General features: G+C 28.3%; 3 protein-coding genes across 7 annotated transcripts; 2 read left to right on the plus strand and 1 right to left on the minus strand.

The window, feature by feature from the left end:
• Positions 1-2,698: 2,698 nt before the first annotated feature.
• mbf1 (multiprotein bridging factor 1) lies at positions 2,699-6,877 on the plus strand. The gene is made up of 5 exons (XM_015508476.2): positions 2,699-2,992; positions 3,059-3,110; positions 4,565-4,725; positions 4,786-4,879; positions 6,536-6,877. Exons 1-5 carry the CDS (start codon positions 2,921-2,923, stop codon positions 6,595-6,597), a joined length of 441 nt encoding a protein of 146 aa, XP_015363962.1. The 5' UTR covers positions 2,699-2,920; the 3' UTR covers positions 6,598-6,877.
• Positions 6,878-7,744: 867 nt separating this feature from the next.
• On the minus strand, positions 7,745-8,343 carry LOC107161888 (EKC/KEOPS complex subunit TPRKB-like). Its single transcript, XM_015508484.2, has one exon. It carries the CDS (start codon positions 8,316-8,318, stop codon positions 7,788-7,790), a length of 531 nt encoding a protein of 176 aa, XP_015363970.1. The 5' UTR covers positions 8,319-8,343; the 3' UTR covers positions 7,745-7,787.
• Positions 8,344-9,600: 1,257 nt separating this feature from the next.
• LOC107161872 (uncharacterized) lies at positions 9,601-23,163 on the plus strand. 5 transcript variants are annotated; one of them, XM_089221670.1, is made up of 7 exons: positions 9,602-9,766; positions 9,861-10,049; positions 10,207-10,582; positions 11,145-11,236; positions 14,744-14,816; positions 14,897-15,098; positions 18,295-23,163. In XM_089221670.1, the coding sequence occupies exons 5-7, from the start codon at positions 14,764-14,766 to the stop codon at positions 22,522-22,524; spliced, it is 4,485 nt and encodes a 1,494-aa protein (XP_089077796.1). In that variant the 5' UTR covers positions 9,602-9,766; positions 9,861-10,049; positions 10,207-10,582; positions 11,145-11,236; positions 14,744-14,763; the 3' UTR covers positions 22,525-23,163. The 5 variants fall into 5 exon arrangements, with proteins under 5 accessions (XP_089077795.1, XP_089077796.1, XP_089077794.1 ...); XM_089221669.1 differs by lacking the exon at positions 11,145-11,236 and having other exon boundaries at positions 9,601-9,762; XM_089221668.1 differs by lacking the exon at positions 11,145-11,236 and having other exon boundaries at positions 9,839-10,049.
• The last annotated feature ends 1,464 nt before the right edge of the window (positions 23,164-24,627 follow it).

Consider the following 24,627-nt stretch of genomic DNA (forward strand, 5'->3'; position numbering starts at 1 on the left):
GATTTTTACATAATATTTGTAAAAATTCAAACTTTGAATGCTTATAAAATAAAATTGTGACTATGTATTTCTTTTATTTTTCAACTTCTATTGTAAAAATATGTTAGGAGCCTTGTATTAAATTTTCAAACCTTAGAATTAAAAAAGAAAACTTTTATGAATTTCTATCTAAGATAATTTGAATATTGCCGTAATTTTTACGTATTTAGTCAAAATTTGAACTTTAAATGCTTATAAAAAAAATTTGTGACTATATATTTCTTTTATTTTTCAATTGCTATTGTAAAAATATATAATGAGCCTTGTATTAAATTTTTAAATCTTAGATATAAAAGGAAAATTTTTTATGAATTTCTAGCATAAAATAATTTACGAATTTTCGTGATTTTTACATAATATGTTGTAAAAATTCAAACTTTGAATGCTTATAAAAAAAAATTGTGACTATGTATTTCTTTTATTTTTCAACTTCTATTGTAATAATATCTTAGGAGCCTTGTATTAAATTTTCAAATCTTAGAATTAAAAAGAAAAACTTTTATGAATTTCTATCTAAGATAATTTGAACATTGCCGTAATTTTTACGTATTTAGTCAAAATTTGAACTTTAAATGCTTATAAAAAAAAATTGTGCCTACGAATTTTTAATATTTTTTAACTTCTATTGTTACAATGTGTTAGAAGCCTTGTAATAAATTTTCAAGCTTTTCTACCGAACAAATAAATTTTTATCGATATTTATAGAAAAAAAAACTAATAAAGTTGAAAAATTAAAATGTCCATTAACAGCTCAAAACAAATCTAAATATTTTGAAAATTTTATCAAATATATAAAACGCCTATATAAACATTCAGTCAAAATTTCAAGTATCTGCGGTTATTTGTTTTAGAGTTACACCAAAATAAGGAAGGAGATCGCTAAAAGTGAAAATCCAATGTTGTAAAAATTTAAATTTCAAATGCTCATAAAAATTTAATTTGAATTTCCTGTGGAATTTTTATTTGTGATAAAGATTGAAAACTTGTAAGGAATCTTGTATTAAATTTTTAAATCTTAGATTTAAAAAGAAAATTTTTTATGAATTTCTAGCTTAAAATAATTTATGAATTTTCGTGATTTTTACGTATTTTGTCAAAATTCAAACTTTGAATGCTTATAAAAAAAATTGTGACTATGAATTTCTTTTATTTTTCAACTGCTATTGTAACAATATGTTAAGAGCCTTGTATTAAATTTTCAAGCTTTTCTGCCTAACAAATAAATTTTTATCGATATTAATTTAAAAAAAAACTAATAATGATCGAAAATTTGAAATGCCTATGAATAGTTCAACTTAAGTCGAAATTTTTTGAAAATTGCATGGTGGATAGAATATACTTATATAAACATTAGGTGAAAATTTCATGTATCTATGGTAATTTGTATTAAAGTTACATCAAAAACCAAAATCGATTTTGTCGAAAAATGAGTGTGTGTAAAATTTCCCGTTTTTCCCTTAATTTTTAGTTTGTTTTTCTCAATTATTTAGAAAAGTATAAAGAATTTTTTACTTTTGACCCCCCAACGTACCAACTAGATTCACTTTCTGATCGAACGAGGTACTGAAGTCAAAAATCGAAGCATTTTTACTGCCCCAAAACGTGATGACAGACACAAAAAAAAAAAAAAAAAAAAAAAAAAAAACACACATCATGGTAAAATCAATACATTCATCGCTCCGCTCAGAATCTAAAATATTATTCTCGGCCTTCGGGTATAATATATTTTTTACACACAATTACATTTTCAAATTTAATTATTTGGAAAATGAATTTAACCTATTAATGTACGAATGCCTATTACTTAGATTACAATAATATATCAAATATACACTTAGTAATACAGTAGAGTCCCGCTAATCCGGACATCCAGACAATTTATGTTTGGTATTTACTATTTAGTACTCATGTATAATATATATATTCGGGAATACCCATAATTAAGATATGGTTTAAACTTATCGTTTCGATTGGGTACATTGTGATATTATTTCATGTATAATATATATATTCGGGAATACCCATAATTAAGATATGATATTGGTATTGTGTTATTATTTATAGTGTTTATTAATGAGTAAGTTAAAAAAAAAACGTCATTTCGTTTAATCCGGATTTTCGATAATCCGGAGAGAGTCCGGTCCCATCTAGTCCGGATTAGCGGGACTCTACTGTATTATAAACCGACCGTAGACCTTATGGACTTGAAGGTTTATGAGGTCGACAGACCGTTTTCGCTAAGAAACGTTTTTCGTTTACAATGATTTTATTTTTATACAATTGAATTAAAATTTAACGCATCCATAATAGTAAATCATCTCTAGAATCTTAGAAATTTAGAATGTACAGCAGAGCGTTAATACGTTATCCATACGGCATACCTTGAGTCCTTTACTATTTTTTTTTTTAGAACAGTATTCTTTCAAATTTCAATTAAAAAAAACCAAAGAATTTTCATGCCTTGCTTTTTGTTTTTAGTTTTATAAAGTTTTTTAAGCTTTTAAATTTAATTATTTTCCCACACGATTCATCAGTTTGCAATGTCTTTGATTTTATCAGTCATATGTTTTCCGAGACATCACATCGCCGCAACACCGATAACCTACTGTGGTTATTCAACTTGGGTCTTGGTTAAATAATAAATTCTACAAAAACAAATCGCTGCAATGCTGCATACTTGCTGTAGCTGTATTATTTCATAATATTTCATATTGACCATTATTATTTGTTATTATTGCTAAACCATTTATCACAAAAATAATATTTTAGTCATTTTAGAAGATTTTAAATGATTGATATTCTATATTTATTCTCATAAAAGTGTGAACTGCGTTGTGGTGTTAAAACTTAATTACAAATCGTCTTAATAAATTATATCATCATGAGCGACTGGAATACAGTGACAATATTGAGAAAAAGGCCACCAAAGCCTTCAACCATGAAATCTGAACAGGTTTATTATTTTATTTTGTCCATATTTATGTCGTAAATGTGTAATTTATTTCGAAAACTATTCTAGGCCATCAACAAAGCTAGACGTGAGGGTGCAGTAATTGATACTCAAGTGAAATGTAAGTACAAATTAAAATTTAGAGCATGTACCCATGATGAACCTTATTTTGTTAAATAGCTCATAATAAACATATCATAAATAATTAATATTTATTTCTTGAATTCGTAAATACATCTAAACCGACAGTTGCTTAATATTGGATATCTGGAATGTATTGATTTAATTGTTAGAATATAATTATTGATTCAGGTACCTACTTGATTATTTTTATTTTTGGTTATTTAATAACAATTTAGAAAGTAGTTAGAAACTATTGATTATGTTTAATACTTAATTTATTACACAATTTATATGTTTAAATTAGATCTGTTAATGATTCCGTGAATGATCTACTGTTCCAATCATACCTATTATATTATATACATACATTATAAATTATAATTTATAATAACTTATATTATATACATATTAAATTGCATGAAAAAAGCTATATCTCATCTACATTAGAAATTGGATAATCTGTATAATATTATAATGACCTCTCTTACCACCATACATCTTCAAGTCACTTTTAAAGATGGATTCAATAATATGTTGTGTCAAATTTTTAAGAATAAAGTTAATACTCTTAGAATTTGGTTAATACGGTGGTTCTTGGTTATTGTCTTATACGAGGTCTTATGTATGCTGAACAATCTCGACATCTCAATCCTACAGATGTTATAAGAGAATTTGGTAGTTTTTGGTTATCGTACCCCCAACGGTTGGCCGGCCTACTGTGGCGGCGGTCGGGATACCTATGGGATACCATTCTCGTACCCCATTATATTTATCTCAATATTGTCAAGTTTTATTGCCATACGAATAAATAACTAATTGCCAAAAATATAATTTATTTTAATAAAATAATATAATATGAAATTATATGAGTACAAAGAAATTATAATAAAATATGAATACCAATAAAGTATAATAAAACATCAATACAATAAAAAATTATAATAAAGTATTATTACCAATACAATATGAATACCAAAAAAATTATTGTAAATAAAAAATATTTTTATGATGGAAGCATTGAGATAATTATAATGGGGTACGAGAACGGAATCGGTATAGGTATCCTGACCTCCACCGCAGTTGGCTGTCCGACCGTTGGGGTACGATAACCGAAAAGTACCGAGAATTTATTAAGTCTGTGGGCATCCCAATCATATTATCCTAATAATTTACAAAATATTTCAAAATATGTTAATTAATCTAAATATTCCCTAACCCATGAAATATGCAAAATAGCTTTTGCCCTTGAACTTTGTGTTGAATCAACTTTTTATATATTTTTACTCTTGTAAGACTGCATGAATTCAATATTGATGTGCAAAAATATTTAATTTTGATCTTAAGATTGAAAAATTTCAAATAAATTATTTTTTTTTCAAAGTTGTTAACAACTATCGTCATTTTGCATTAAATTTACATACCTAATTAGTTTTTTTATTTGCTATTTAATAGGGGGTGCAGCAACTAACAAACATCAAGTTACAACAAAAAATACTGCAAAATTGGATCGGGAAACTGAGGAATTAAAACATGAAAAAGTCCCAATTGATTTAGGCCGTCTTATACAACAAGGAAGACAAGCCAAAGGTTATAATCAAAAAGAACTGGCTACTGTAAGTTAAATATATATTTAATTTTATTGTTTGATACTCAAATTTTATTGATGATTTAAGAAAGTTAATGAGAAACCGCAAGTAATTCAAGATTATGAAGCTGGACGTGGAATACCTAATCAATTAGTTATTGGAAAAATTGAAAAAGTGCTTTGTAAGTATTTTAAATGCATAGCATTAACTAATAACATGTTTATAATGTTGTTCATATTAAATGCGACTAATAGCATAGCTACTAGCTAGAGCTCAATCCGTGAAAGGAGCTATTTTAATACTATCAGGTTTCATCTGAAATGTGATCTTATTTTAATATAGTTTTTTTTAGTTAATTTAGCCCCCCTCCCCCACCCAGAAATTTCTACGGATTTCCGCCTATGCAGATAAACCTAAGATTATACATTTAAGCTGTGCCCTAATAAACTTTTAAAATTGAATAGGTACCTAGGGATATTTTGGAAAATTGAACTAAATTAACAATCTAATTTTACAATAATCTTTAATTCGTTACATCCATATAATATAAATAATTAATAGAATTACATTTAATTTTAAATTTAAAAATATATATAATTTATAAAAGTTCAATATTAGGACAAAAAAAACATATTGTTGATACCTATTCAATAATGTGTTGGTATTTTTAAACAAAAATAAAATGGTTATGATATAATTGAAAAGTACACAAACAAGTCAAAAGTATTATATATTTTACAAACAGAGCACAGATTAAGTTGTACTTTTTAACATGAATATTAACATATAGATAAAAATTTGGGCGCAGTTTATGTATACCCCCTCAGTTACATCACTGAAAGTATTACTCTTACTAATTATAAATATAAAATAACTTGTTCTAACTGGCTTATTTATGATCGCCTAACCAAAAACATAGTAATTATGAGTATGAAATTTGGTTGATAGTTTTATGATGCATAACCTACTAAGAATAGATTTTGTGAAATTTAAAATTTAAAACGATCCTCTGACAAATATTTTAGGTTTCATTGTAGAAATTTAAGCTTTTTTATTTATAAATGGTTGTCATTGGTTACTCTTTTTCGAAGATTTTTTAAGAGATCAGAAAAGTTTAGAGAATAAGAGTTTAAACCACAAAAAAAATATATCAAATGCTAAATCCAATCTGCGAATTATGATTTCTGATTTAGATATTTTTTCACAAAGTTAGGTAGTAGGTATGGTACACTGATGCTAACTTGTCCGTGCAAAGAACAAATTTTTTTAACTTTTGTGTTTTGTCAAAGCCGCGTTATGGAGAGAAGGGGGATAAGGGAGCTTTTGCCCCAGGTGCACAGTTAAAGTGGGTGCTAAAAGTTTCATTGCCTACTTGAATAATTTATTAATATTATACAGTAATATCCAAACAAATCATCTCTAACAAAATATAGTTTTATTTCAAACGTTTTAAAGTACATTAATTGCAATTATTCTATTATTAATGTAGCATATAGTTATTAATGAATTATTGTTATCTTTATGTTGATTCACCACTCTGTATAAATACCGGAAAGCACCAGTGTATAAGCTCAACTGCAAAAAATCAATTTACGTGCCCAATTTCTCCCTTGGCTGCCCAGTCTTAATTTAATTGGCGATATTTGGCCCTGGGTGCCAAACCATGACAACATGGCTGTGTTGTAAAAAATAAATTTATACAACTAGTATAATTTAATTTAAGGAATCTGTATAAATAATTAATTTTGTATATTTAATAAAATATTAAGAAATATCAAGCTTGGTAGTTCAACAAATGATTTTTATGTGTTTATCGTAATAAATTAAAATGTTTCAGGTATAAAGTTAAGAGGAAAAGATCGTGGCCAAGCGCTTCTGCCCCCTAGCTCCAAGAAGTGACTGGCTTGGGGGAGTATTAACTCAAGTGTCACTAAATTCACATTAAATACTACTAATTATGCTTTAAATAAAAAAAATTGTTATAAAAAAAAAATTACCTTCTATTTAAATTTATTTTACCTTTTTATTAAGTTTAATTTGGTAATAAAAATGGTGTAATTACATATAATTTTTTTTTTGTAATAAACATTTTCATATTCTAGCATACTTTTAGTTTTCTGCGTATCTTGTACTTTGGTATTCTGTTTTAAAATAAAAATAAATTTAAACTATACTAATATTACTGTATTAGTAAAATATTTTTAACTAGTGTACATCAAATACAAATTACTCAATCTATAAAATATTGTCACGTTATTAGTGATGACATATCTTATGAAAATTAACATATTTATTTAAGTAATATTCTACTTGATATAAGGAGTTACCTAGGCAACTGTCTACTGGCACAGTGACATGTTTACATGGTGGTTTACTTGGCGGAAATGACAAACGGTTGTTGCGTGACAAAAACTGATTCCCATCTGGTTCACCTCTCGTTTTGAAGAGTATATTTAACATTACCTCCATCACTGTTATGATGAGTTTCATTACATTAAATGAATTGAAATCACACTGTGATGATTATTTACCATAGAAACATGTTGATCCTCAAGAGTTAGGACCCATCGTTAAGGTTAAGTACACATCTATAGTATGTTTCATGAAAAAAGCAAACACGTCTCAACAAAAACTAGTTATTCTTGCACGTCCGCATGCTGCACTGCCCATAGTATCATCTCTCACCTGTTTGTATCAGTTTACATGCACAAAACGGTACCTTTCTTTCGTGAGACAGATTAAACTCATAGTTGGAAGAAATAATTTAGTATAGTTTGGACAGTGTTGTAAAACTAAACTTATTAGCTAGTCAGTAAATGTCAACAGAACTAAAAAGCTCTTATAACCTTTGATCAGGAATATTAGGTAGTTAGTTAAATAATTGGTATACATTAGTAAATTATCTATAATATAGACACAATGGAAATACAACTTAAAAAGTAATATAAGTTGCTTCTTTGATTTTAAGATTTGACTACAAAAGTGAAAATTTTATAAAATTGTAGGAGCACAAGTTCTAGGAAATCTTAATTAGTGGTAAGAACAATTTAAGTAATTTAATGAAATTATAATTATTCAAACTAATGGTTTTACAATGTCAGAGCTTTACAAGCAATTCTAGTAACAATAGAATCAAGTAGACTAGAGTTTTCACTTTCTATTTGACTTATTTTGTAATAAGATTTAATGTAATTTTCATCAATATTTTCTGCAATTTCTGAAATATCTGTTTCACATCCTGTTATACATTTTTCTTGAAATATTTGCATTTCAGGAACATTGGAGAACTTTGATATAATTACAACTATCATATCATCATCTTGGTCATTAGCGCTTATTTCTTTTAACGACTGTGTGATATTTTTTGAACTTGATAAATTAAATAAAATTTCGTTTGCAAGAGACTTAGTTTTCATACAGGAATTTTCACAAGACAAGTAAGAATTATTCACAGCAACTACAATCTGAAATGGATCGATAATCAATCTGCTGCTAATTAACACAGGCGATTTATCTTTGAAAATTGGAAACATGTTATCTTTTAGCCATTTAATATTTTTGACATCTCTAAAATAAGATATACCCAAATATTTACCGTTTTGCAGACAGTAAGATTTCATGGTTCAGAATGATTATTTTACCTTTTTAAATGGCACTTTTCATGTCAATGGCGGTTTGGCATAGAGTTTTAAGTAAAACTTGTTTGGACGCCAACGGCAAAGCAAACTTCAAAATTTTATATCCACACAATCACACTCGACACCTTGATAAATTATTAAATAAATGGGTATGTAAAACTATGTCAGCAGTAAACCGCCATGCCGTTTTAAAAACTTGTCGGCACTCGGAAGTCACACAGCTCGCGCATCCGTCCTCTCACTCCTCTCCTCTATCCAGGCATCCAGCACCAGCACATATTATAAAACATAATATACATAATGTGTTAAAAGCATTTAACCGTTTCTCATTGGTGCAACAACTTACTGCACCACCTCACCGTTGCTCGGCAGGATTGCGAAACATGCGTATCATGAGTTGCTACGACGTCTTGCCAACATACCTATTTATCATGGTCGACAGTCCGTTGTTCTGTGGTTGTGGTCACATAAATACCGTATGGTATAAATGGTTTACCACGTCATGGTATATTCACAGATTACATAAAACTAAAAATTATATATGTTTTATATAATCTGTGGAATATTCTAGTAGCAATTTAGGCGAAACGTCATAGTCTAGGAGCTTGCTGCGCCTGCAAGCTGGCAGCTGCAGCAGCAGAATTGATTGCTGTTTAAAATAGTCATATCAGTTATAGTCACGGCTATCGATAATATTATCCTATTATTTACAACCTCGGTTATAGTATGATATAGGTATATGATATACTTATAATATTGGTATAATCATATAATGGTATAGCCGTTTAGGCAACAAGCACGATTTAAGATAGTTGTGGCAACAAGTAGTACTAGTTAACAGGAGTACTAGTACAGCTGTAACAAAAACCGACGTCATTTTGTGGAACACCTTGGTGGCAAAATAAAAAATAAAATTGGAAAAATACAAAAAAGAACCAGCAAAAAACTAAAAAAAAGAGAATATTTGGTAATTATTAATTATATTAGTTAACCAAAGGAATCGTTAAAAAAAAACTAATAACTCGATCAAATTTCTACCCGACATTACCTTGTACAATAAAACTAGATCTGGTCATTAAATAACCAAGATGGCAACACTGGGCCTGTCGCGCCTGCCATCAGTCGTGCCATCCGCGCCATGACATGCGCCGCCCATGCCGCGCCGGTGCCTGACCAGTGTAGCACATTATACAATATATTATTATTTATTGTGTATTTTTGTTATGACTTGAGTTTTTACTGTTTTTAGTGTTTTCAATTTTGATTTTGATGACTATGGAGTTTCCGATTGGACATCAATTTGCTGTCTACTTTTTTTTTTTTAAGTCCTCTAGTAAGTAGTAGTGTCCACCGCGGCTGAATAGCCTAATACAAGCTACTAAAGTACTAAATAATATTGTAGTTTTATTACACGCATCATGTAAACGTAGGTACTGTATCATTGTGGTTATACCTTATACCATATTATTATCTCTATCAAATATAAATTTTTGGCAATTTAGTATTTTATCTATTCAACTTTAGCGAATTCGGAGTTCCAATTGGCAATTAGTCGTTTATGGCATTTTTTGTAGACATTTCTACACAGTACACACTGGAAAAGTCAAAATTCACATGGACGCGGATACCAAATGCTGACGTGATGTCGAAAAATGGGACTTCAATGTTGATTTGTTAGTTTATACAGTGACGCCGACACGCCGTAAAACATTGGTAATTCACCGACCGTGTTCGTTTAATGGTCATTAATGCATTATTAATAACAGTAAATTATCGAACAGTTGAACGACACAATTGTATCGACTTTTCGTGGGTAGGGGAGGGGGTGGAAAACATTTAGTATTTTAATTTCTGTTTGTTATTATTCCAGCCACCCGATGGTAGCTGAACACCGAGACGGCCACTCACAACTAAGCCGTTTTATGGTTTGAATTTGGACCTGTATAGTCTCACCATGGAAATGTGGAATAGGTTATTCTGTGATTAGACATAAATTTGAAATTTGAATCACAACACGCCCTGGGGACAGCTACACCATAATGAAGTACGAAAACTCAATACTAGAACTTTGGTTCACTGTTTGGAATCCATGCTTCGTTTTCCTTGAAACCTTATATAGTCAATAACATTGCCACAAAGCTTTGTGTTATTCATTGAGTTTTTGGTAAGCAGCCTGACGACCCAGTACAGTTTTGCTGTGCGCTCTATCATAAGCGACTTGTCATTCATCACCAAGTGAGAAAATAGTAAGTTAACCTTACTGTTATAAGTCTTAACAATTCTTGGTTATATTTTATATTATTTTCTTATTTGAACTTAATTAATTTTATTATAGGTATAAATTAGAATTTTTGATCTTGTCATAGGAATTGAATAGTGTATAGGTAATTTTTGTTGCAAACACTATATTAAAAAGTCACTTAAAAGGTACCTTCTGTTATTTTTTTGAATTGCGTATAAACATTTTGATTACATTTTTCAGTTTTGTTTCATCCAATTAACATAATATACCTAGTACATATACCACAAGTCTAGAACTTAAGATCTTTTTCAAAATTATCTGATACCATTATGATTTATGGGTACTGGTCTGTTATCGCCCCGCCAATTAGAAATGCGGCTACATTATTTAAAACATATATAGAAATCAAACTTTATATATATATAGTGTATAGAAATGTATTAGAAAAAATATTGATTTAATTTGTTAATTCATTAATTACTTCCAAAATGATATCATTAAAAAAAATATGTAGGTATGAGTATATAAAATTAATCTAAAATGTAATACAATTTAAAAATATATAGATAAAATAAAATTACAATAATTACTGTATCACGATGGAGGCCAAAATGCTGAGATATCCAATAAAATCTGTTCAAATGGATCATTCTGATTGGTAAGTATTGATCGCTACTTATACTCATATATGAGTCAAGGAAATGTTGAGTTGCTCCGCGATGTCATTTGTTGCTCTTTTTGCAGCACCCCACATTCTTTCCTCGTTTTGGATATGAACTCCAGTAGAGGGGTCAACAAAGTTGTATTTGTGATTGACTTGATTATGTTGATAACCTTATGTTGAATTCTATTGTACGATCTCCAACTGTCCAAAAATATGGACCCTGGCCGATTAAACTTTTGGATTAATGGTAGTGAAGTTTTTTCAGACCGATTAGGTACACACACAATAAAACATTCTTTAGTTTCTCGGCAAATGCCTCCAAATACCCACTGTTGAAGAAGTAGGTATACGACTTGCATTGTTTTTTCTATGTACAAAAAGTCTCATCAATTTCCACAATTAAATTAGGACCACCAATTTCATTATTACTAATTTCAATTTTCCAAATGCACACTTCACGTAAATAATTATTCCAGTCAGCAACGGCACTTTTACTTATTCCAAATTCATGTTTACAATACGATACAGAGGTCATTTCATAAGTCCAGTAGTATATGTAGTATACTGTTGTATGTATTGGCAATCTTGAACCAGTCGGCCAATTGTTGGTTCTTATACCTTTTTCTTATCAGCAAGTTCTTCTCTGACAACGCCACCGAGGTCCTTTTATAATCATTTCATGGTAATTTTTGCACTTTTGAGTTTGTAACAAAACATTTTTCGTTTGGAGAAAATTAATAGTAGAATCTTTATTAAAGACTTCGGAATACAAATCTTTTAAATTCATTTTTCAACTACTGCATTAAATACTTCGACATTGATACGGACAGATCTTTAGACATACTGGACATACTACTGAGTAAAATTACCTGAACTAATAAAATAAAGCAATAATTGTCGCGATTGGCGGGGCGATAACAGATCAGTACCGATTTATGTTATTACTCATCTAATTAAAGAAAAATCAATTTTTAGTTTCTCAAATATGCAAATATTTGAAATAACTTGATAATTCAGCTTTATGTGGTTAATTCAATAACATAAAAAGTAAATATGATAGGCAAATTCTGATTTCACTAAAATGTTGATCATATAAATACAAACATTCATAGAATAAAAAAAAACTTAAAATTTTTGTATTTTCAATTCAAAAACGCAGTTTTTTTTAAAAATTGAGCATTTTTAAGTTTATTGACCATAACTTCCAAAATAAATATTTTACACCAATTACAAAAAAATCGCTTGGGAGCTAAACTGCATTATGCCAATTAAACTAGCCATATTTATTTCAGACCTATTTTAGGATAGTATGATACATTTTCAAGGGCGTTGACATGCCAGGATTTAATAATGAATAAAAGTAAAAGTATAATAAATTTTAAGCTCAGTTAACTGGTATTAGATATGTACCAATGAATACATAATTCTTAAAAAATTAATAACAAACATGGATTATCCTCATATATGACAACTAAATTCATCAAAAATCCTTCACTGGGTGATTTTTAACATAATACCTCCTGCTAATAAAAATCTACTCTGTCAGTGTGTGTGCTCACATGCCTAAATAATCAGTTTTTAACATTTACTGTTGTATGAATTAATTGATAATTAGTGATTACTTAACCAATGTGTATCAATAGTTACAGGTATTTTCAATTTTTTGTTCGTTTATAGCTTCTTGAATATCAAGAAATATTTTTTCACGTTTTAGCAGATTTATGAAATAATTTATAAATATCTATCACAACTAGGAGTGTTTTATTGAAACATTTTGTATCGACCAGAAGTTAATGCTAATGTTAATTAATGAGCTTTATTATGAATATATGGCATTACATATTAATATTATATGTTATATGTATCCACTCACATAAAGCACTTTTAGCACTACTTTATTTAATAATAGTTCATAACTAATTAAATAGTATAAGTAATTGATTCTTTTTCCAAAAAAAAAAAAAAACTAACTGCAACTGCAAACTGCACCAAAGTAGAAAAATTGATTTTATTTTGAACTTTTTTTAGTCACTTTGTTAAACATTTATGCATGTGTAGTTTCATTTTTTTCCTGTATAAAAAAATTGTTTAAAGCTACAGCCTTGGATTGATTTTTTGAATAAGGTGTTTAAGGTCTACCACAGTTATCCATAGCTTTTTGATAATTTGTTAACACGTTGACTGCGTATGTATTTTTGCATTTCCCGCCCAGTGCGTACGTTACTTTTTTCATCAAATTTAATTTTGGTACTAAGAAAAAAGTTTTTAAATGTGTTCAATAATACATATTAACACTTTTGAACTTTCATGACACCAATTGGCGTCGTTAGCACCACTGAATTTTTTTTTCAAAGTGTGCATGGACGCCAATTGGCGTCTTAGTTATTTTCGTTGATTTTTTTTAGAAATTCAAGGCAGTATATATCGCTTGCAGATGAGTTTTCGTTAGATAAAATCCCTACACTACATTCGCTACCAGAATCGTCAAAGTCAAAAAGATTCTCTTCTTTGTCGGAGTCTAAAAGCAACTGAATTTCACATTCATTGGGGAATTAACCAACACAAGCCCTTTTAGGTCTTGAGGGACCAGCCTGATCTCTATCCATGATAATTAACAATATAATACTTACCAAAGAGAAAAATCAATTTCAAACCTTGTATTTGTCATATCGTATAGCAAAATATAAGAAAAAACTTACCAGAATAGCAGCTGACGTCCACTTACGATAAACAAATCGAAAATAATAATATTTATACGCTGTCAATAAAGTCGAGATTTATTATAATATCGCCTATCAATAATAATATTATTTGTAATTGTGTCGGGATTCGCTTAAATCAATAAAAAGATAAAGATATGTCCAATAATAACAATTTAACTAATGAAAACAATAGTTTTCTAAAAATAACAAAGGAACTGCTCCTATATGGTCATACATCCAAATGGCATACGAATACTTATTTTAAAACATGCGTTAATCACGCTAAATAATAAAAAAAACCACATTCAGCCATGCTTAACGAGTAATAAACCATTTACTTTTAATATATTGTGGACGCCATTTGGCGTCAAACGCGTTGCTGATTGATACTCATGACGCCAATTGGCGTCAGTACGCAGTCAACGTGTTAATGAAATACATATATAAATACAAATAACTTATAATTTCTGAAAAACACTGATTATTACTAAAACATTTTTCACATAATTTAAAAAAATTCCCTACTTTTTAAAATTTAAAATGAAACCTGTTGATCAAATTTTTCTAATATTTTTGATTAGGTAGAATAAGTTTTTAATACTTTGATCTTGATTAATTTTGTAATTGGAAATAAAACTAGTGGTTCATCAGCGTCTTCTTGTTCTTGAATTGGCTGAATTTGTAAGGTGAAGATGTATATTATAAAAAAAAATACCTATCTAATAAATTTGAATTATAAATTATAAGTTCAAATAAGATTTAATGTGTACTTGGAATTAATAAATATTTTGGTCTTTAGAATATTCTTAAATTACTCCAATGGAAGACTACATAAAAGTTGAAGTCACTGATGATTCTGATGCTGTTACCAGGTATTTGCACATACCTAATTAAAATCTTCATATTATTTTCTTTTGTTTTTAACTTGATAATTTTATCTTTAATTTTATAGTCAATTATATGTTGAAAACACTAATGAAAATCCTGCATGGTATACAGTTGATGATAATCATGTATCTTTGGTATCTGAAAATGTTGAGAAAGTTATTAAGCTTGAAACTGATGTGTTGGATGATTGTATGTGGGAAAGTAGAATTGAAATTAACAATGATGTTACCAATCAAAATAATTTGGAGTTACCTTTGGTAAATCAGGTAATATCCTCTTTTATTTAATACGCTATACTTGTGTTGTATGTGGTTTATCGCTTGTTTCCACATGGAATATATTTCTTCCACGCAGTGGCGTATTTTTTTTTTTTTGGGGGGGGGGGTGTCCTCCATGTTTTGACAACCCCCCGATATTTAAAAAAAAGTCCTAATATATTGGACATTAGTGTTGTCACTTATTTTATAGTATACTATTTTTATCAAATGTAAAACTTCTTGTCAATTCCTAACATATTAATTTGTTTAAAATTAATTCAATGTCTTTTTACATTAGTAAATAATAGTAAAAATTTTGTTTTTGAGGTTCAATAAATGTTGACACCCCCCGAGAAATCACCCAAAATACGCCACTGCTTCCACGTTTTAGTTAAAATATCATACGTACATGATATGTATTGATATATTTTATTCACTTAAATATATTTTAATAACTAGTAGTTAATGTTTTTGTAAAAAATAATAAAAATATATGCTCATTTATGAACTTAAGAGGACGTGATACCTGCATGTGTTGTCTCTGTCTTACAAGTGCATTATATAGTAAATTTTACGTTCTGCAGAACACGTGTAGCTCAAATGTTTGCTTAAAAATTAGAGTGAATTGACCTCTTATAAAATTTAAAGGTATGATTGTTATCCGGTCAACCTCATATGCTTTTTAATATATTTAAATTTTAAAGGAAGTTATGAGTATTTTAAGACGCACAAAAAATTCACAATTTTAAAATACTCATAACTCGCTTTAAATTTGATATAAAATAAAAAGCATATGAGGTTGTCTAGATAATAATCTTACCTTTAAATATTATAAGAGGTCAGTTCACTCTAATTTTTATGTTAACGGAGCTACACGTGTTCTGCTGAGCGAAAAATGTACCATGTTACGCATTTGTAAGACGGAGACAACACATGCGGGTATCACGTCCTCTTAATGCAGAGATACGAATACGCAATTAATATTATGATTTTATAAGTTTAAAACTATCCAAATTTAGTCCTTTATAAAGCTGTTCGCAAATTATTATTTTTCCAAGCTCTTATGGAAGACATTTATAAATTCCTAAACTTAGATAAAAACACATTTTTTGATACCTAATTTTGTATCTACTTAAATGTTTATATTTAACATTTTATAACATTTAAGAATACACCACACCCACATTTGTTGTCTCAGTATTACAAACACATATCATAGCAAATTTACGCTCAGCAGTTCACATCTTATTCCGTTACCTTAATAATCAGAGTGATAAACCTATTATGAAACTTGATGGTAAGAAAATTATGTTTGTTTTGTTGGAAGTTTTTTTACAATAATTTAGTTTTAAGTGAGTTATGCGTGTATAGTTAATTGCAAAATAAAAAATCTCATAACCCACTTAAAAACTGAATTATTATAAAAAAAAACATCCAACAAAACACAGATAATGTTCTTCCCATAAAGTTTCATAATAGATTTATTCACTCTAATTTTTAAGCTAACAGAATAAGATGTGAACTGCTGAGTGTAAATTTGCTATGTTACATGTTTGTAAGACTGAGACATCAAATGCGGGTGTGGCATACTCTTTAATTTGATAATTCTATTGGCAATTCTTATTAATCTGTAGCAGCAACAAACATTTTATTTAGAAATGCAAAAACCATGCTCATTTACTTTGATTAATTATGACTTATGGTAATATATTATGTATTTAAACATGATAATAACTAATTCTAATTATTTATAGTTAAATTTTAAAAATATATAATCTCAAAGTAGGAACATATTATGTTAATGATATTATTTTGGCGAAATTCAAATAACCGAGTGTTCAAATACTCTAATTGCAGTTAGGATGATTGAGGGTTTGTATAACTGAGGTCCAGATAATCTTCTGTTCTTAATTTCAAATAAGTTAAGAAAAACTGTGTAGCCTTAAAAAGATAAAACTGTTATAATTAGCTGTAGTAGCAGACGCTAGTCAACAAAACTAAATATACGTACTAATCTACCAATGTATCTGTATGCTGTATTCAGGGCCGGATTTAGGACAAGTGCTGCCCTAGGCCCTTTTAAATATGCCGTCCCTACCCCAAGAAGTAGGTATAGCCGGTTTAAAGAAAGTATTTAGTTAATGTATTTTATTTAGAACTTTACTCTCTTTATATTCTTTATCTTTGGCTCGCTTTTTATACTCTGAATCACTAAAACGTTTACGACCGTCACTCATGTTGAAAAATGCTAAGTCCTATAAATTTTATACGTGAATTATTAATTATTAAATATATTATGTTGTCCTAATATGCACTGCCCGACAATGATGAACAATAAATAAAAATTGAATTTAGTACAGTTTATGAGTTATAAGTATTTAAAGTTTGCAAGTGGAGTAGTGGACAAACATTTTGCGGAGTAACCCCGTACCACTCCACTCTGTCAATCTAAACTTTAAATACTTATAACTCATAAACTACTCGTCCTAAATTCAATTTTTATGAATCAAAATACTTAGAAAAATATTCTGCTTTGGAATATGAAATTAAAACTCTATGTTGTCATTCAAAAAAGTAAAAAAACTTAAAAAATGACAAGGATAAAAAAATATTTAAAAATATAATTTTTTAATAAAACGTTGGTTTTTTAACAACTTGAAACTATGTAAAAAAATATTTTGAAAAAGTCAATACTTTTTTAAACAATGAGTGTTGTTTGATAAAATAATCAATCACTCTGTATACTTATATGTATATACTTCTGTCTTCTATATAAAAATTTGTGATTTTACATTACAATTACGATAGTTTATCAAGACGCAGGTCAAAGAATTAACTAATGTTTCAAATTCATGGATTTACTTCTATTTTTTTCTAAATACTTATATTAAATATTATATAATATTAATTTACGCAGTTACATAAATGCATATAATATTTATGTAATTTTTTTTTTTTATTTCTTACAAAATTTGCCGCCCTAGGCGTAAATACGGCCCTGGCTGTATTGATACTTATTAGGTTTTTTTCCAACTTATTTGTAATAGAGTATAAATATGCACATTTGATTGTAGATTGTATACTACACTATGCATTATGAGTGGTGGATCGTGTACATCTTGTGATAGATAATATACAACAAGAATATCTAAATTATATGTACATTAATTTATTATTTTATTTATAAATCATTTTATTCTCACAGGATATTGAAGATAATAATACTGACTTAAATGAAGAAAACACAAGTGACAAAATATTTCATTGTAATATTTGTGGAAAAAGCTTTGTTTTAAATTACCTTTTAAAAAATCACTTAGCAGAACACAAAAAACATGTAAATTATAAAAATAATAAATGTAAATACTGTGGAAAACTGTTTAAGTTAAAATTTGGTTTGAACAGACACATTCAAAAACATCACAATCTCGTGTATAAATGTGGAATTTGTAAACTTTTTATTGATAAATCTAAGTTTGTTGAACACAAAAAAAGCCACGAAAATGATCAAACTAAATTTGATACTATTCCTAATATAAAATTATGCAAATTAAATGGTGTTTGGAAAAGTAAAACAAATGAATTTAAATGTAATATCTGTTTCCAAAAATGCTACAGTGAAAAGAATTTGGTTGAACATGTGGAAACTCATGACAATTGTCAAACACAGTGTAAATATTGCTCAGATTATGTTTCAGTTTCTGAAATGAATAATCATTTGGAAGAAATACATGACAAACATTTATTTAAATGTCAGAAGTGTAATCAAAAATTTAAAAAACAACAACATTTAAACTGTCATTTGATTCATTGCTTAAAGAGTTCTCACACCAAATATAATAATGAGAAAACTTGCTCTGCTTGTGGAATTGTTTTTAATAGTACTCTATCATTGTTAAATCATACGATTATTGGTTGTAAACATTATACTTGTAAATATTGTGGACAATTTTTTAGTCAAAGGAATTGTTGGCTAAAACATATGGATGTTCACAAAAAAGTTGAACAAAGTGCAATGTTGAATGTAAATACTGAAACAAATTCTACAATTGGAGAATCTAATCAAACTGAGGATGTAAATGATTTTTTTCATAGTTCAAATAGAAGACTATTTTACTGTGATGTTGCGGAAAGAAATATTTCAGATCATATCAGATTAGTGAATACCAATCCAACAATAGTAGCAACTGCTTCACACACCTATATCCCGAACAATGACATAATTTCAAATCCAGGACAAACTGAAATCTTATTGAATTCCTCGGAAAGAAATATTTCTGATCAAACAGGTATAGTAAGCAGCAATTCAACAATAGTATCGACTGGTTCATGGCCAAGAATGGAAATGATGAGATCAAGAGAAGATGATGAACGGTTAGTGGAGAGCCAATATTTTCCAACGCCTGTTCCATATCGCTTAGTTAGAGATAAAATTGTAAATATAAAACAAGAAGAATTCTTTAATACAACAATCAAAGAAAATTTTCAACGTCATTTAAACTTACACAATTCTCAAATGCTGTCCAGACAGCAATCAAATAATCATTCGATTATTCCAGATAATTCAATAACAAACAACTTTAGCCCTGTTCTAAATATTAAGCAAGAACCAGAATCGAGTACAACTCTCGAGAAAATAAATAGTTCAGATGAAATAAATTTAGCAAACAGAAATGAATCGATTGTATCGACAGCTTCACATAACTCAATGACAAACAATTACCTTGCCTTGAATATAAAGCAAGAAAAAAACTTGTGTGAAAATTCTAGGGAAAGGAACAGTTCAGATCAAATGGATGCAGTGAACAGAAATGAATCAACTTTGGCAAATGAATCTCGTGGATTAATGGCAGAACGAAACCCTATAAATGTTGCAAACAATAATATTGTACCTACAGTTAGAGAAACTGCTTATTTCTGTATTAGAAGATTGCCTAATATTAAAAATGAATTTTGCAATGGTGATTATAATCAGATATCACAAGACAATTTTATATTTATATGTAGAATTTGTAAAAATTCTCCATCTACAGATATACATTCATTTGCATTACACATGAGTGATCACAGTGAATGTAATATGCATGAATGTATTGTGTGTGATAAAACATTTAACTCTGTAGTTCTTTGGACAGATCATATGACTTATCATCAACAGCAAATAGATAGTAATGTGTCAACCGTTCAGTTTAATTCTCTAGAAACTGAATCTAATACATCAGACTCTATTAATTCTGGAAACATAGAACCTCAAGTTAGTAAAAACTTAAGAAATCGAAAATCTAAGATATCCTCATTGGATGATTCATGTTCAGATACATCAAGTTTAAATAGTGTCAAAAAAAATAAAAATAAACATAGCTGTAGTACAAGTAAAAAAGCATTTCCTTCCAAGACTGCATTACAGGTTCATCAAACTCTCCAGAATAAATCACAAACATTTTCCTGTAGGTTTTGTGATAAAATATTTTCTAGTAAAGGTCCATGTACAAATCATGAAAAATCTCACATCAACTCAAACAAACAGTTGCTACAAAATAATAAGAATATTAAGCTTGAACCGATCCAAAACAACATAAGTATAGAAGATAACACTAATTCCGAGTCAATATCAATAAAACATAAAAAAAAGAATTTCTGTTATTTATGTAGTAAGAAATTTTCAAAACGTTGTTATTTTACAAATCATATGATGATAAAGCATAATGTGAATTCAAACACACCAGAACAATTAACAACGATTGATTGTAACGAATCAATCATTCTATCAAAAAATTTAGTGTTAACTAATGAATATGAACACAAATTATCAGTTCCAGCAAATAATAATGTTAAGAAAATCAATGAGAAGAAATCAACAGTTTGCATGTTCTGCAAACAAAATTTTGCACATCTTGGTGCCTTAACCAATCACATGCGTGTTCATAGTTTTAAACCATATAAATGTAAATATTGTAACATGCAATTTGGTAGTAAAAGATCTTACATTAAGCATGAAAAAAAACATGAATCAAAAAATATAGTTGAAAGCACGCCTAATCAAATCAAAAACAATATAGTTGTTGAAGTTAATGATGAACCACCAATTGAACATTGTAATGATTTTGAGCTTGTTCATAGTCCAGTTGATGGAAATTCAAGTGGTACAAATTTGATAAACATAGAACATTTATGGTTTTCCTGTGATGTGTGTGAGGAAAAATTCTCTACTCCAATTCAATTGAATTTTCACCGTAAGTTACATTCTGAAATTGTCCCATATGTATGTAAAATTTGTAATAGATCTTTTCAGTTTAAATTTCGATGGAATTGGCATTTAAAAGAACATTACAAAAAATACAACGCAAATTTAAAAAGTAAGCAGCATACTAATAATCTAAAATCAAACATTAGTAAGCTAAAGGTTGAATCTATTCGTCCAAGAGATATAATGAGATGTCGATATTGTAAAAAAGAATATAACTCGTTATCTCAGTGGAAAAAACATATAACAATGAGCAAGGAATGTCGTCGCCATTGTAAAAGTAACCTTCCAGAGTTTACATCAAATAAATCTTCCAAATCTGGTCGATACAGATGTAACATATGTAATAAAACATACAGTACCTCTTACAATCGATCAGTACATAAAAAAAATGTTCATAACGAGGTGTTAGACACAACCGATTTGAATACTTATGACAATAACAGTTCACAAAAAAACAAATTATTGGACATTATTCAACAAAAACCATTGATTACTAAACGAAACAGAAGTAATCACATTAATGGTTCTAAATGTGGATTTTGTGGGAAAATGTACAGTAGTGGAGCTAATTTAAGTCGCCACATAGCCATAATTCACACACAAACTTATGAGCCTGTGACCTGTAATGTTTGTGGAAGTACATTTAAACACAAATTTTCTTACAGAGAACATTTAAAAACTAAACACAAACAACTATTCAAACATTATAAACAAACACACCCTAGAAAGAAAAGAACCAACCGGGAAACTATGTCAGTAATTAAAAATAATACCATTATACACTTTTGCAAAATATGTAAAATGAAGTTTGCTGACAATATTTCATTACAAGAACATTCAAAGATACATATTTTAAATATGTATAAGTGTAAAGACTGTGGTCAACAGTTTGAGACAAATGTTACTCTAGGTAATCATATTTTAGAAAACCATAATGCCAATATTTCTACATCTTATAAAAATGTCCAGAACCATGAGAACCAAAATGCTTCTCTAGAAATAATTGACTATAATCTTACTCAGTGTAAAATTTGTTCGAAAATCTTGAAAACCCAGAAATATTTGAAATTACATATGAGATTACACACTGGTGTCAAACCATTCAAATGTGACAAGTGTAACGCTGCTTTCAGATTTAAATCAAACTTTAAAGTGCATCAGAAGAAAAATTCTTGTCGTATCCCATAATTATATTTTACCCATTCAAAAGTAGGTTATTAAGCCATCAAAAATGGCAATATATTTTGACTTCTGATGTTATTATAATATAGAGAAAATAAATTAGAATATATATGAATTGCTCGATTCCCATATTCATACTTTTCTATTTTGTTTTATCCTAAAAATTTCCTGATACATTTAACTTTTTTTTATTGTTATAACTACTTAAACAATGAAGTTTTTTCTTTGCATTCATTGAATGTATTTAAATACTTATGTTATACATTAGAAATAATATTTAAAGTATATTTTTGTATTATATAAATTTAAGTTTTAAGATTTTTTTTTCACTAACCATAATTTAAGTTGTATATTCATAATATATTGTCATCCAAACAATTGAATCAAATTCTTATTACATTATGTATTTTTCTGATTAAGGTTAATTTAATAATTAAGTAATTTTTATTATTTATTTTATAATTTAAACTAAAATTCAACTGTTTTGTAACAAATATTTTCTATTTGATTATGTATGTTATGATTAAATATATGACTGTTTGAATATTTTTGAGCTTACTATCAATTTTTAGTTAATTATAATTAGTGTTAATTATGTTACTCTTGACAATAAAATAACATATTAATAAACTAGTGGGTAACATACATTTGAATATGTTCCTTCAGATTTTTTATAATCCATTATCAATTGGACAACTAAGTTCTAATTTACTCTTACATAATGGTCCACAATGAAAAATTTACTGCGTGATTGATTGACAACTTAAACCATGAGTTCATAATTATTTTTATTTTGAAAATACAACAATCTACTTATATTTTTTTAGTATATTAAATAGGGTACATTACAAATTAAAGTCACTCTGCTGTATAGTGGGTGCCAATTGTACCTCAGCAAGTGGGTGGGTATAGCTTTGCTGTACATAAAATATAATAATAAACTTTAAAAGTTTCATGTACCCATTGTACCCACTAATAAAATAACAAGGCATATTTTTTTAATAGTCCTGAAGTTAAAATTTTGACAAAATTAGATACCAACTAAGTGTTGTAAATTAAAATATTATTATTATTATATTTATTTTGTGTATAGCCGTATAGGTGTACAATGACTATTTAAAATAAAATATTAAATATCATAAATCTATTCATACCTTTCTTTATATAGTAAGTCGGCAGTCGTTCTCGACTTGGAAAGGGATAGAGTACCCCAACTATATTTTCACAAATTTAAGCGTACCCCTACTTTTATTTTTAAGAGGGATGCTGCAGAATGATGCATTCTTATCAAAATGTACGTGATAACATAATTTTTTTTTTATGTAAAAACTTGAATATTAAATTGTAAGAGATGCAAAAGTAAACCGCTGTCCAAAAAAGATAAAATTGGAAGACAAGGAACATACCTATAACCTATAATAAATTATGGAACTATTCAAATAGATAATTAAAATTAATTATTTTTTATTTATTTATTTTTGAGTTTGTTATTATATTTTATAAGTTATATAGTTTATAATTATAATATATAATATAATATTTACACTATTTTTTTTTAATTTTAGCCCCACGGCTTAATAGCGTTTAACAAGTGATGGTGACGCTCTTTTTTTAAAGCTATAACAGTACCTCTACTTTAATAACGAAAATTTGCCATGTAGTGTACGCGTGTAAGCCGGAGACAACACGTGCGGGTGTATCGTCCTCTTAAGTTTGGTCCCCCTGTTTTAGTTAAATTATTCATTATTACTCAGGTTAGTAAGTTGGAAATGTTGCATCGCCATAGAGGTTTAGACCGTTTTTACAAGTACGATTATATAATGAAGCACTCCGCGCGCGGTCTTGTAAAATCGTATATTGCACTTTCTTCGTCATTGCACACCGAACATAACGGTAGTCAGACAAAAAACCCAGAGAAAAAAGCCATGGGAAAAATAAGCCACTGAAAAAAAAGTCAAATTTAAATAATTAAATATACATATAACAATTAAAATTAAAGTATGCAATTGGGTATTATTTAAAAATTGTTTACACATTATTGGTCAAATATATAAAAAATAATTATAATTACATAGGTACACAAAAAAATAATATTTAAAGTATTATTGA

Source organism: Diuraphis noxia, unplaced genomic scaffold, assembly GCF_037042655.1.
Source record: "Diuraphis noxia isolate RWA-SAM2 unplaced genomic scaffold, SU_Dnox_SAM2 contig0002, whole genome shotgun sequence".
NCBI classification, from domain to species: Eukaryota; Metazoa; Arthropoda; class Insecta; order Hemiptera; family Aphididae; genus Diuraphis; species Diuraphis noxia.

Excerpts from the sequence above, each read along its gene's own strand:
- mbf1 (XM_015508476.2), top strand. The coding sequence starts at position 2,921 with ATGAGCGACTGGAATACAGTGACAATATTGAGAAAAAGGCCACCAAAG. Across the intron at positions 2,993-3,058 it reads CAACCATGAAATCTGAACAG|GCCATCAACAAAGCTAGACG; the intron begins GTTTATTATTTT and ends AAACTATTCTAG. Across the intron at positions 4,880-6,535 it reads AAAAATTGAAAAAGTGCTTT|GTATAAAGTTAAGAGGAAAA; the intron begins GTAAGTATTTTA and ends AAAATGTTTCAG.
- LOC107161888 (XM_015508484.2), bottom strand. The coding sequence starts at position 8,318 with ATGAAATCTTACTGTCTGCAAAACGGTAAATATTTGGGTATATCTTAT.
- LOC107161872 (XM_089221669.1), top strand. The coding sequence starts at position 14,764 with ATGGAAGACTACATAAAAGTTGAAGTCACTGATGATTCTGATGCTGTT. Across the intron at positions 14,817-14,896 it reads GATTCTGATGCTGTTACCAG|TCAATTATATGTTGAAAACA; the intron begins GTATTTGCACAT and ends TTAATTTTATAG. Across the intron at positions 15,099-18,294 it reads AGTTACCTTTGGTAAATCAG|GATATTGAAGATAATAATAC; the intron begins GTAATATCCTCT and ends TTATTCTCACAG.